This window comes from Vespula vulgaris, chromosome 1 (assembly GCF_905475345.1).
Source record: "Vespula vulgaris chromosome 1, iyVesVulg1.1, whole genome shotgun sequence".
Classification (NCBI taxonomy): domain Eukaryota; kingdom Metazoa; phylum Arthropoda; class Insecta; order Hymenoptera; family Vespidae; genus Vespula; species Vespula vulgaris.
Genome location: NC_066586.1, coordinates 14,562,694 through 14,576,343, shown reverse-complemented (window position 1 = coordinate 14,576,343; position 13,650 = coordinate 14,562,694). Strand labels below are relative to the sequence as shown.

Below are 13,650 nucleotides of genomic sequence, written 5' to 3'. Positions count from 1 at the left end.
GAAAAGTCAGTAATAATAATACATAGTAAATTAAGAGAAATGTGTTGTAAATGATTGCTTGTATTTCACAAATAATTAAGAAACAAAATCAAGATGTCTTCTAAATAGCTGAATTCTGAGTCGTACAGAAGCTATCGATAAAGTGTAAGAAACAGAAGATTGTAGGATGATACTTGAAAGAGAGAAGAAGATCAGAAACGAAGAGAAGAATAGAAAGTTAACTTATTCAGAGAAGAAGAGGAGGAGACGTAAATCTCAAGACGTTATCGGTTGCACGGACAACGCGCGATTGAAGCTCGTACGTCGCGACAAGTCAGGTGCGCGTTGGACGAATGCGCATCCCGCGCCTGCGTACTCGTTCGAGGAGTGCTACAGTGGCGCCAGTCATGGCGGCGGAAAACACGCGCGCACGTCACCACCGCCGCCGGTCGGTGCCTCCACGCCTCCACCTCACCTCCACCGCCACCTCCGCCGCCGTACTCAGGGCTCGTGGGTAAGTACCCTCATACTCCATGCTCCAATCAGTCTGCACTCGCATGTCCACGAGGTTGCTCGCACGGGCCTGGTGGTTGTCCTCTTCCACCCGCACACGTAACACCCCGACGCCAAGCTCCCCCCTTCCCTCCTTCTCGTACGCTCTTTGCTCTTTCGTCTCGCTTTTCCTCATTATCCCTTCTATTTTTCCTTTCTTCTCTCCTTTGCCCTTCCTTCCTCATTTTCTGTCTCTCTCTCTCTGTCTTTTTCGATTCATGTTTTTAGTTTCTGCATACTCTTCCGCGAGGACTTCGCTTCCTATATCCATTGTACAACAAGCCAACCTATCCGTCCAAACAAACCGTCCAGTTTTGCCGGCTCACCAAAGTACCGTACTTATTTACGGTAGCATAGGGTGAGTCGATCCAGCGGTAAACCATCGCAATTACCTTTGCTACCACCGCTCGAAAATCGGACGCGTAAAGTCGCATGTTCTTTCTGACAGACCACGGAGAGGTTAGGTCTCGCGAGTGAGAGAGAGAGAAAGAGAGAGAGAGTGAGTGTGGCGGGCTCGCGTGCTCCGTTTGAATTTCGAAGTCGCGCCACGGGCGCTACTCGTACCCTCTCTCTCTTCTTTCAAGATAGCGCGCGCGAGAAAGAGAAAGAGAGAGAAAGAGGGTGAGAGAAAGATAGAATCCTCGTCTCTGGCTGTTGCCGCACCGCCACCGTAGCAGCAGCAGCACCAGCAGCGGCAGCGGAGTATATCGTGACGTACTACGGCGTGACGTACGCCGCCGTACGAGGACGAAACGAAAGGGAGAGAGAGAGGAGAGGAAAAGCGCGCGAATCGTGAGCCACCGTCAGTGTACGTCGCGCCAGTCTCCGCGCCGGTGTTCGGGTGCTCTCGCGCTTATTCGAGGTTAGGTTCGACGAGGCGCGTTCTTCGAAACGCATTCACGACATTTTAGACGTTCTCAATTTTTTTTACCGAGAGAACGTAATTTACGTATCGCGTTGTTAGTATTATTATCATTATCGTTGTTACGACCGTTATTACGAGATCGAATTTGACGCCGTCGTATTTTATTTGTCTCACTTTTATCAACTAACGTCGAGACCTGTGGCACGCGGAATATGGTGCGTCCCGAGAAGAAACTCGAAACTCGTCGCTCGCAAAGCGACGGATAAGAGAGGATCAAAACGGAGAGGATCTGACAGGAAAGAGTAGTGTGAATGTTCTCGGATAGCCGTATGTCGCGGCTTGCCGCGCACGACTTTTTCAGTGCACACGAGGAAAATGTACGGTCATTGGTGATTAGGATAACCTATACGTTATTTAATATTTTCTTCTTGCTCTTCGTCGATTCGAATACTTCCTCTTTTTCTTTTATTTCCTTCGCTCATCGAATTACAACGATGGATTGATCTTTGCTCGATCGCTGCCAAGTATATATTCTACTTAAAAAATTTCAATTAATTTCTACAAGAAATGTATACTCCTCGATGAGATCGTTACGATAAAAACAAGTGTACGAGAGTTTGAATCGCGAAAAAACACATTTGACACACAGGCGCGCACAAACGTGTAAGGAAGTTAAATCAAAGGATACATTTCGATATGTCGTGTTAGAACGTATACCTAATTGTTTAAACCCATTAAGAAATTTGTTACGAGTGGCTGGAGAAGTTCGGTGCAACAAGTGTCCAGCCTAAACGTTTGCCTTCTGCAACGACGTAGAAGGACGTAGGAGAAACGTTGTCCGATCGACGAAACGAATATTAGTAGTTTTTCATCCTTTGACATCTGATTATATTTTGTGACATTGGATATGCTTATTTCCGAAATTACAACATACAAACACGCAATCGGTTCTCTCCAAATTTTCTTTTTTCTTTTTATTTATTTATTTTTCTTTTTTTTTTATTCGCGTAATAATATTTGAAAGAAAAAGGAGAAGAGAGACAGAAATAGAGAAACAGAGAGAGAGAGAGAGAGAGTGAGAGTAATGCGCGTGCCGTCGGAATCGTTTTATCGTATTCACAACGACCTACAACTATGAGAACACGATCGATGTCGATGCCGTGTCGGGCCGCAAGATTAATTTGTATCGCGATATTTCGCGAAACTTGCCAACCGTCGAAATAATTGGTAATGTCGAAGTGTAATCGTAGAATTCGATGATCCGGAATTTCGTTACGCGCTCATCGCGCTTTAGCTGCGTTCGACGGTATCGGATGATGACATAATATCGTCCAAGTATTGATTTTCGCGTTGATTCGATTAAAATCGTCGATACATCATGCGTACACACGCATGTACTTATGTATGTGCATAATCGTTCGATCTTTGATTTATTTTTTTCCTCTTTCTTTTTCTTTTTTTTTTGTTTTACCTTTTTCTTCGAGCCGATCGATCTCGTCGAGTTTCGTTTTCTTTTTATTTTTATTCATATCTTCATTTTTGGTCAATTCTCCTTTAAAAAGAAGAAAAAAAAAAGGAAACCGATCTCTTAATCAATAAAATATAAATATTAAGTATAATCAGACGTCAGAAGGATTCTTTTTCACGGGATCGCCTTAGGTATCGTTTTTATTTATTTGCTCAATATATTTCTACTAATGAGAAATATTTCGTAAAATAAATGATCAGTAAGTATCTATATATGAATATTTTCACTTCAATTTTTATAAATGATTAAGCGTCAGGATAGAATTTGGGTTGTGTCTGAATTGCGTCATTTATATTACGTATCGACATTTTATTACAAATACTGATCATTTATTTAAAATACCGATTAAACGTTTAAAAATATTGACCCAATATAAATAGTAGCCCTTAAGTTTCTCGATTTTCCATTGACGTAAGTAAGTACGTGCCGAGTTTCTCTTTTTTATTTATTTATTTATTTATTTTTTTTTTTATTATTTCCTACCGCCCCTCTCGACTCTCTCTTCTCCGTTCAGCCGTGTGTCCTTTTCTTTTCTTACGCGTCTCGTTAGGAACGGTGACTTTGCGTGGAGCGAGAAAGAAGAAGAAGGCGGTCTGGCAGCGATCGATGCAATTACTCCCGTATCGAATTCGATATGTCCCGTTGAAAGGTTAGAACTAGCAGCAAGAGCAGCAGCAGCAGCAGCAGCAGCAAGAGCAGCAGCAGTACCAGCAATAGTAGCGGTAACAGTACCAGTAACAGCACTAGCAGCATCAATAGTAGGAGAAAAGCTGTTGGTTTAGCAGTCGGTGTTAACGACGAACAATTCGATGCGGAGAGAAATAATTAGCAGACCTGACGATTAATAGGACAGACGAGAGAACTATTGGATAATACGATCTCCTTTGTCGGCACAACACGGGAAACACATACGTGAAGTTAACAATAATAATAATAGTAATAGTAATAATAATAATAATAATAATAATAATAATAATAATAATAATAATAATAATAATAATAATAATAATAATAAAAGAAATAATAATAATAACGAAGAAAAATCGAGCATTCTTTTAGCGACGCATTGGCTATCTTATCCGATAACGATTGATAAGAAATAAAAATAAAAGAAAAATGAAAAAAAATAAAAGAGAACAGAGTTAAAAAGAAAGGATATAAAAATAGTTCTCAGAGTTATTGGTTTTCTTTCTTTTTTTTCTTTTCTTGCTTTCTTTTTTTTTTTTACCTTTCAAACAAATACAAAAAAGATGATGTAATATCTTTATTGATCGATGTGAATTTAATTTGACGACGGTTAATGTATTGAAAAAATTGTTCGATCGTCTGTTCTCTACCTGTGATCGGAATCAACGGTATCGGTTACTTTTTGTATTCGACTTTCGATTCGTGCAAAGAAAATAAAAGAAGAAGAGAAAGAAAAAGAATTGTGATAAGAGCAAGAAAGAAAGAGATGGATAGATAGATAAATAGATAGATAGATAGATAGATAGATAGATAGATAGAAAGACAGAGAATAAGACAGTGAGGAAAAAAGGAAGGAACACGAGAACATGTCTGTTCTAGATGGATAACTCTGCGTACGTGCCGAATCATCTACCACCGCCGTCCCTGGTCGTGTTTTCGCAGGCCGGGGGACTGCCCGAGGCCCTGAGAATGCAAAGACCCTTCAATCCACAAGTTAGTGTCCCTTTCTTCCTCGCCTATATTCTCCCCGAAACAGTTACCACGTTTTTCCGCTTTTCTGCATACATACTTATTTTATACAAATTCTTATTCTTCTTTCTACATATAATCCTTTCTGTCTTTACTGTCTTCACTTCTTTTCTTTCCCTTTTCTTTTCTTTTTTCTTCTTCGTACGATATCCCTTCATTTAAGCACACCCGGTAGAACTTATTAAACCTGATTAACAAACCTCGTCCTTCACTTTTACGAATTTCTTCGTCTAACCTCGTCCTCCTCGATACCTTGATCCTCGATGTATAAAATCGATTACCCTGAAGATAACACCCGATACGCATGCATTATCGTTGCTTGATTTATGCACATATGGTACCCCGTTGCGCTTCGATGTTCGATGTTGCGTAGAAATAGATGGTCGCTTTATCCTACTCTATGTTATGGACACTCGTAAATGTGCATGTTTCTTTATGTGTATATATACATATATGTATATATGTACTTATGTATGATTCTGTTTAACTTGGACAATATGGTATAAGACGATTGGTTTAATTCTACTATAGATATCGTGCTAATAATATCGATCGTATATCGATTTATAAAAGACAGAAAATTTATTCGTACTTACGATATGTACCATCGAACATTTCGGAATATACAGATGCGATTCGATTAATACATTTTTTGAAACGTTTTGAAATGATTTCAAATGGCCGTTCAAAAGCTAACGCGGACGAGAATGTTAGTGGCTTTTACACGATCGCGAAACGCGAGAAGAAAGAAAGTAAATCCTTGTACAGCGAGCCGGATAAACACGTTCACGCCGTAACGTAAACCGCAGGTTCGCCGGCGGCAGGTTCGCGCGTGCGAATGTATCGAAAAGCTGTTGCGATAAAGAGCGATAGGAACGGGGCGAAGAAAAAAAAATAATACAAAATAGAAAAAAAGAAAAGGGAAGGAGGGTGAACGAGATAATTCAGGGTGACTTAATTGCCAAAGTGAAAAAGGGAGAGAGAGAAAGAGAGAGAGAGATGGAGAGGGACACGCACATTTTTATACATATATGTGTGTATATGTACGTATATATATGTATATCTTTGCTTTATTTCATCTGAGAAATGCTATTGATATATAATAAATATTTTAGTAATATGTGTAATACTTGAGTAAAGATCTATTTTTCATATTTCGTAAACTTTGAATTCGTCTTGATTCGTTCAATAACTTTTGTACAAGGGAAAGTAATACCGTTTATAGAGATGCCAACGAGTTTCGCATTTTTGGAATTTAGATCAAAGTTTTTAATCATTTTCTATCAATCCCATATGAAATTTTGTTCTATCGTCTGAAATAATTGAAATATTTATGCTTCCAATTTTATGTCTCATTCTGCCACATACGCACACATATATTTTTAGATTTATATATAGATTCAAAAAGATTTTTTTGTCTGGCTAAAAAAGGGAGAGATGCGAAATACATTTATGTAAATCAATATACATAATATGTTTCATAGGAAGAGGGATGAAAAAGAGGTTTAATAAACAAAAAAAAAAAAGAGAGAGAGAGAGAGGAAAAAGGAAAAAGAAAAAAAAGAAAATAAAATGAAAGTGAACAAAAACAAAAAAGTATTGGTTTATAAACTCACAAAGCGTGTCGTTACCGATTTGTTGGCAAAGCTTGTGAAAAAAGAGAGGGCCACGGTGGTCACGTATCGGCGGTCGCTCGCCGGTAATTAAAATAATAATGAATAGCTAATAAATCACTGATTGGAGCGAGGCGCAAACACGCGGGGCAAACGCAAAACCTCATTTCCACCGGCATAAAAGAATAATAAACTAATCGTGCCGCACTAATTCCCGCGCGACTCATCGCCCATGTCATTATCGGTCGAATGAAATGTTTATCCGAAAGCTGCTTATCGATATCTCGTTTTCTACGTTCCCTTTTCACTTCTACCCACTTTCGGTTTTCTCCGTCACCTTTTTTTTTAAATCTATTATTCTTTTTTATGAAAATTTTCTAATTTTTGTCGTTATTGTTGTTTTTACATCTGGTCGACCGTTTTTTCTTCTTTTCTTTTTTTTTTTATTTCTATTTTTATTTGATAAAAGGTACGAGGAGGATAAATAATGGGGGAGGAAATATGATAGAATTATCGACGATACTCGAATTGTTATTTGAATATCTTCGAATATGGCTCGTAGTATGGAAGCTACGTGATGTAATATTGTTAATAACGGGAGACCATCGTGTTATAATAATCCGTCAAAATCCGAATCCTTCGCCGTCGGTAACGTGTAACGCATGTATTTCGAGTGTGATTGACGAGTCTATTAAGTCCATGCTCGTTCGCTCGGCTTGTGGGAGAGGTGTGGTTATTAAAAAAAAAAAAAAGAAAAAAGAAAAAAAGAAAAAAAAAGAGAACAAAAAATAAAAAAAGAAAAAAAAAGAAAAAAGAACGAAGAAAAAAAATTAAAAAAAAAAAAATAACGAAAAATGAACGAATTATTTTATAAGGCTTTTAACGTCGAAAAACATCGGTTTCTATTAACGGCTTACGTTGATGCACGGTCAGTCATGCAATGTGTAGATTCGAACCGCGTCATTCTTGTTGCTTTTGTTGTCATTATTGTTGTTATATTTAACGCGTTATAAATGTGTTTACGTCGAAGATGTTAAATTTGTATTGGAAATAATTCGAAAGGGTCTTTCCGCTCATGCATTTCCGTGTATGCGCACGGATTTACGTCTTCCCGTTCGCGGAAACACATAGAAACGAACGCAATCAGATGTCATTAACTTTTAAACGTATCGCGAGAAATTTATCCCTCGTTCTCACCGACACAACACTGACCGGTTGCAAAGTACAGACATATACAGTTATATGGGTACACATATATATATATTTTTTCTGCGTTCACCTTTTCTACATGTAATGGAAATACCGCAGTTTCATTTTATCGGGTAACGTTTCGTTCATCGGCTGACGAAACGTATTTCCCACGTGTAACGTGTATCATTAAAAAAATAAAAAAAGAAAAAAACGACCAACAAACAAAATAAGCTTCGGCAAATATGTTACTTCCTCTCTCTCTCTCTCTCTCTATTTATCTGTCTATCTCTCTCTCTCTCTTTCTCTTTTTCTCTCTCTGTTTTTTTCATAACGAATGGATGAAAATTACGGTTTGTTCGGTTGAAAAGTTAAAAGAGGAAGAGAAAGAGAGAGAGAGAGAGAAAGAGATGATTTTGCGCGTCGAAATCACGTTACATCGTACGCGATGAGCTTAACGTTTGGAAAAGCAACGATGAATCCTTATCTATCGCGATAGTCCATTCGTTTGATGTTCCTTCTACTCGGTTATGTCAGTGATTAACATCGAGCGAGAAACTTGAATCGGTAAATTTGGAATATTACTATCGTCTTCATAGAGAAAGTTCGATGGTACGAAGTTCGAAAATTTCTGTCTTGTAAGAAAATAAAGAAGGAGGAAGAAAAGAAATAAGGGAGAGAAACGATGATGAAAATGAATGCGATACAGGTGACAGATTCGAAGGAGCTCCAGGTGCCGTTCAGCACAGCGGCGTCCCTCGGTTACGGTCTTCATCATATGCTTCATCTGCCACCACAATTTCTTCATCCGCTGGACCATCGGTTACCATTCGCTGGGTTCAGGCCCCTTGGGCCTTCTGCGTTCGCGCCACCGAGCAAGTGCCTCAAGGTCGAGACGGGTAACGGTTCGGTAGCCGGCTCGGGTCTACCAAGCATCGGCTCTCTTTCGAGTATGTCGAACATGTTCTCGCCTACGTCCTTGCCTCCCTCCGCCGGTGGAGGAGCAGTCGTCTCAGTTTCGGGCCCAGGAAGCACAGCCACCGGTTCGGGCTCTGCTAACGTCGTTGGTGCTGGTACTGGTGGTGCTGGTGCTGGTGCTGGTGGTACAGCCAGTGGTGCCGTTTCATCTGTGCTATCTTCTGGACCAGAAGGTGCACCTCACAGCCCGGCTGGTTCCGCGAGCCGTTCTCCGACGGGTACCGGGACCGGCTCGGCGCCGAATCGAGGCCCAACCCCCGAGGAGGAGGATCGAGACGCCAACGCCACACCCGGATCCGAGAACACCGAGCGCTCCACCCCCGAGGAGGGACGACCTTACAGACGTGAGTCTTCTGCCTCTACCTATCTACCCCTCTCTCTCTCTCTCTCTCTCTCTCTCTTTCTTTCTCTCTTTATCTATCTTCATCTACCTATTCTTTGCTTCTTCCACCACTACCTTCCATTCTCCTATCGACTTTTCTTCTCCTCCTCTCCTCTCTCTTTCTCTCTTTGTCTTTTCTGCTTTCTCCTTGCCTGGAAGAGTCGCGGAAGTTATTGGTCTAAGAATACTTGCTCGAATATATGGGATATTCCTATCCAAAGTATACGTAGAGTCTGATCTTTTTATTGTATATAATCTTTCTGTATCTATGTACGTGTCTATGTTGAAGATAAATCGATAAAGTACGAAATGATTCTAATTGAATCCGTAACTCTTTCGTTCTTTGATTTCTCTCGCTATGGGTGAATCTCGAATTTCGAAATAAAATCTAATGATTTCGTAAAAATGTTTAGATGACATTTTTTTTTATTATCGAAAACTATATAGTAAGCAATGATTCACCCATATTTCCTTCCTTCTAACTGTTCATATCCTGGAAAGAATGATGGAAGTTAGTAATCTCGATCATTATTTCCATGGACGCATGCGTAGACCGTGCTGATAAAGCACGTATTCGTTTGAGCTTTGTTAATACGTTAACGCGGTAGATAAAGTCGTACAGTGTTTGACGGTCCATTCATTTTTATTTTTTCTTTTTCTTTTTTTTCTTTTAATTCCACTCCACAAAATTCATATTGAAATGTCGTTGAACAGACGAGATTTGAGATCATTTGAAAATCTTAATGAATATTACGAAAATCCACGATATTCAGAATCGTGATATTTAATCGCTTGTTGACCAAAGTTAGGATTTTCGAGGTTCCAGTTTATGGGAACGAGCACGATCATATTTTTGGATGATAGTAGGTAGGAGTATCACGGTCGTGTCAACAAACAGTTGGACCGAAAAGGAGCAAGTATAGAGGAGAGTCCGGCATAAGGGAAAGAGCATCGAGATTTGTGTGCTTAATCTACCTAGAACCGTTTATTTGACTCGGCCCTGGGCAAACGTAACAGCTGCTTCACTGAGAGCTGGCCCATCGGCAAAGCCTTTCGTTATCGTTTTCGCGAGTTTGTTTATTTTTCCGGGGCTGTCTTAATTACCGAAAGATAGAGCCATTCATTTTTCTCGGCTACCTTGCCGTCCACTTTTTCTTCCTCTTTCTCTCTCTCTCTCTCTCTCTCTCTCTCTCTCTCTGTGTTTCTCTTTCCTACGTGTTTATCGAGCCATGGATCGCCCTTCCAGAATGCTCCCTCTCGCGCACTCATTACTTTTAGAATTGTCCTTTTACCGTTGGAAACTCGCTTTGTAAATTCTCCCTGAGGAGGGAGGGGGAGAGAGAGAGAGAGAGAGAGACGGAGAGGAAGAAAGAAAGATAGAAAAAAAGGTTCTCTCTTCTGCTAATTTTCGTTTGATTACGCGAGGAAAAAGTGAAGGTGTAAACTGAAAGGGGTAGAAAAGAGAGAGAGAGAGAGAGAGAGAGAGAGAGAGAGAGAGAGAAAGAGACAGGCCAGCTAAAGGAGCGAGAGAGAGAAAGATAGAGAGAGAAAGGGATCGGAGCGTGATGGATAACAATGTCCTTTGACCGTTGCAAACTGCGCGTGGCCTGTGACGTTAACCGCGTCGCTAATTAGTCGATACTCACTTTGTGGGCACGGTCGCACACGTTACGTTTGGAGAAGAGAAAGGAAGGAAGTTGTAACGTTTCTATTGTTCGATTTTGCTCCGAATTTTCGACGATTTTCTCCAAGTTATTCCCTTTTTTTTTTTCATCAAGCTTGAAATATTCGAAAAAATGTTCTTTTTTTTTTCTTCCTTGTTTTTTTTTGCTGTCCAAAATATTATACAAGAGGACAAATAAATCGATCGAATGATCGATCGTTTCTCGATGACGAAATTAACTCCTTTATCGACTTGACCTTTACCGATCGATCAATCGAATCGTAAAAATTCGTTCGATAATGAACAATCAAAGTTATTCACGCCGATCCTAAGGATTTTTTAATTAATCCGATTTAATTATACGACTGGGTAGATGGGAGGGGTTCGGTAGAGGGGGAGTTACCGGGTAGCTCGAATCGACGATGCAAGCGACTGGAAAATTTGCGGGAAATCGCGGAATGTCTAGCAAATAATTCGATCTCTCGCGTGTCAATGCGAGCCTCGGTGCCGGCGCGTACCCATTTCGAGCTCAGCGATGCGCCATTTCGATTAAACACTCGCAAGCGCGCCGTTTTTCGAGAGTTGCTCTCTCGTTCGTTCGTTCATTCGTTCGTTCGTTCGTTCGCTCGCTCGCTCGCTCGCTCGCTCGCTTACTCTTACCATCGCTTTCAGATTGTCATGGATACATGTGCAAATAATCATTTGCGACTGCACTCGGCGCATTTACACTGCGTTTATTTGGATCTAATGGTACGGAAAAAATGATATGATACTAATATTGGCTGATGTTCTGACGTGTGGAAGTACACGCGTATACAGTTACACACACACACCGATCGAGCATCCGTCACGTTCATAGAAGTTCTAGCAGCGAGAACGATCATTATTGAGCTCCGATAAATAAATTATTCCCAACGGTGTTTCATCGTTGGCCGATTAAACGAGGACCATCATTGCTCGTAGCCGTGCTTGGCGTGTCGTTCGATTGGCTTTCGTTACAATTTTCATTCACGAGTATCATCGAATTTTATCATAAATATCTACTCGTATTTCTTTGAAGAGAAATATCTTTCTCACCGAGCGTGTCCTTTTTATTTCCTCTTAAAAATTCGTGTGAGAGTTCGTGCGAATCGATCTCTTTCTCTCTCCCTCTTTCTTTCTTTCGCTTATACAAATTTTAAACCTGCTAACGACCTTAATGTAATGTGCATCATAAAAATGTGTAACTTTATAGCGCAATATCGTATCACGTTGGCCTCGATCGATGCCTATCTTTGGACGGATCGACGTTGACGAGGGAGTGAATGGGCGAAAATTTGAAAGGGTGCGAGCGAGATAGAGATGGAAAGGGAGAGAGTGAGTGTGTATATGTGAGAGAGAGTGAGAGAGAGGCTAGGGAAATGCAGATATTTGTCAGGAAATTGATAACTCGAATAAACTCGTTGCAAAACATTCAAACAGGCTGCCAAATCGTGGCGGAGGGTATAGGCGGTGAGCCTTCCACCCTCTCTTTCTCTCTCACTCTCACTCTCTCTCTCTCTCTCTCTCTCTCTTTTTATCTCTGTCTCTCTCTCTCTCTCTTTTTCCATTGGGGAACCGAAACTCTCCGTTCGACTCGAACAAGGTGCACGTGCACGAATTCGGGTGTATGCATCCAGTCAAATATACACATATGTATCTACATAGATACGTAGACATATAAATACGCACGATCCCACGTCGAGCATCGAACGATACGCGAGCTTTACTTGTCGACCGATCAGATGCCCGCCGAACTGATTATAAATCGAGTTTGAGGACTCGCTTTTTCGTTATTCGCGACACCCCCAACCATTTTAACATTGCTTTTCATCCGATTATATTACGCGTGCTAGTCGGTAAAACTGGTGAAACGTGTTTTCGTGGCTGTTTATTCGATTATCGTCCTATTCGAGTGTATCAGAAAAAAAGAAAAAAGAAATAAAAATAACGTAACATTTCGGCTTGGACTTTTTTCTTCAAATTTTAATCGTACAAGTTAAGTCTCGATGTAATTATCTAATTAAGTATCTGTCAGGTACTCGTTTCGTTGCTCGTCTTAATAATAAAGTAAACAGTAAAATTAATAAATAGTAAAACTAATAATAAAATCAGTAATTATGTAAGAAAGTTTTCGACGTTTTTCTCATCTCACGAATAAAAAGACAAAACTAAAACCGGATTAATTGGAAACGCGTTGGAAATATTCGGTTCATCACGAACTTTCATTAGCGTCCATTAACGTCAAAAATTTTTTTTAGTTTTTCTATTATTGTTTTAATGCGAAAATGTTTGGAATTTCGATAGTAACGATGTGTAGATATAAAAGAAACATTGCGGAAGAAGAGGCCGCATGGTGCAACGATAAGCCGCTTATGGTATGGATTTTAGTAGGTACATTTTTGTAATTTTCTCCGAGAGAGAAATATTTTTCTACCTTCTCTTTCCGTTTCGCAATTTTGTTTTCTGTTATCGTCAAAGAGAGAGAGAGAGAGAAAAAGAAAGAGAGAGAGAGAGAGAGAGAGAGAGACTCGAGAATTCCTTTTTTTTTTTTTTTGATTTTTTACGTTGCGGCTCTTCGTGCGAATCCATGTAAACGCGATGTCACGTTCGACACGGTACCGACGCGCTCTGATATTTATACAATTTCTCATTGGCAAGGTGGAACATCAATTTAATAGCGCGACGTACGCCGTGCTTCGTTAACGATCAACGTTATTGGCCAATACTCTCGTTCGTACGGGCGCTCGTATGAAACGCATTCTCATTAAAGAATGATTGACATAACTGGCGTTTATCGAGTTTTATGCGAGAAGCATTAGACGCGTATTCCGATGAGGAAATTTTTCAATATTTTCGCAGTGTATTTCTTACGATGATCTTCGATCTACTTTTAGAACGATTCTTGTTAAAATTTCGTTTTTAATTTTTTTTTTTTTGTAAATAAGATACAACAGTGTGTATGTGTGTGTGTGTGTGTATACGCATATAACTAATTTCTACTTTTACGTCCGATAAGACAAGAATGAACGAAGATCAACGAAGATAGGGAAAGAGAGATAGTTCAAATTTTCTTTGCGTTATAAATTAAACATCGTTAAATCTATATACACTTAATCTCTACAACTGAACTAATATTTACACTTGATTTCATCGACGAATATACAT

General features: G+C 39.9%; 1 protein-coding gene across 4 annotated transcripts in view; it reads left to right on the top strand.

Moving 5' to 3' along the window:
- Positions 1-377: 377 nt before the first annotated feature.
- Positions 378-13,650, top strand: part of LOC127068888 (E3 ubiquitin-protein ligase Rnf220-like) — a 144,488-nt gene continuing 131,215 nt past the window's right edge. Inside the window, exons 1-3 of one of the 4 annotated variants that reach the window (XM_051005271.1) lie at positions 397-493; positions 4,491-4,604; positions 8,151-8,763. In XM_051005271.1, the coding sequence (XP_050861228.1) occupies positions 4,491-4,604; positions 8,151-8,763 (727 nt within the window). In that variant the 5' untranslated portion in view covers positions 397-493. Of the gene's footprint in view, positions 494-1,147; positions 1,774-4,490; positions 4,605-8,150; positions 8,764-13,650 lie in introns of those variants that run through there. The other 3 variants (XM_051005262.1, XM_051005280.1, XM_051005289.1) reach the window with 3 other exon arrangements.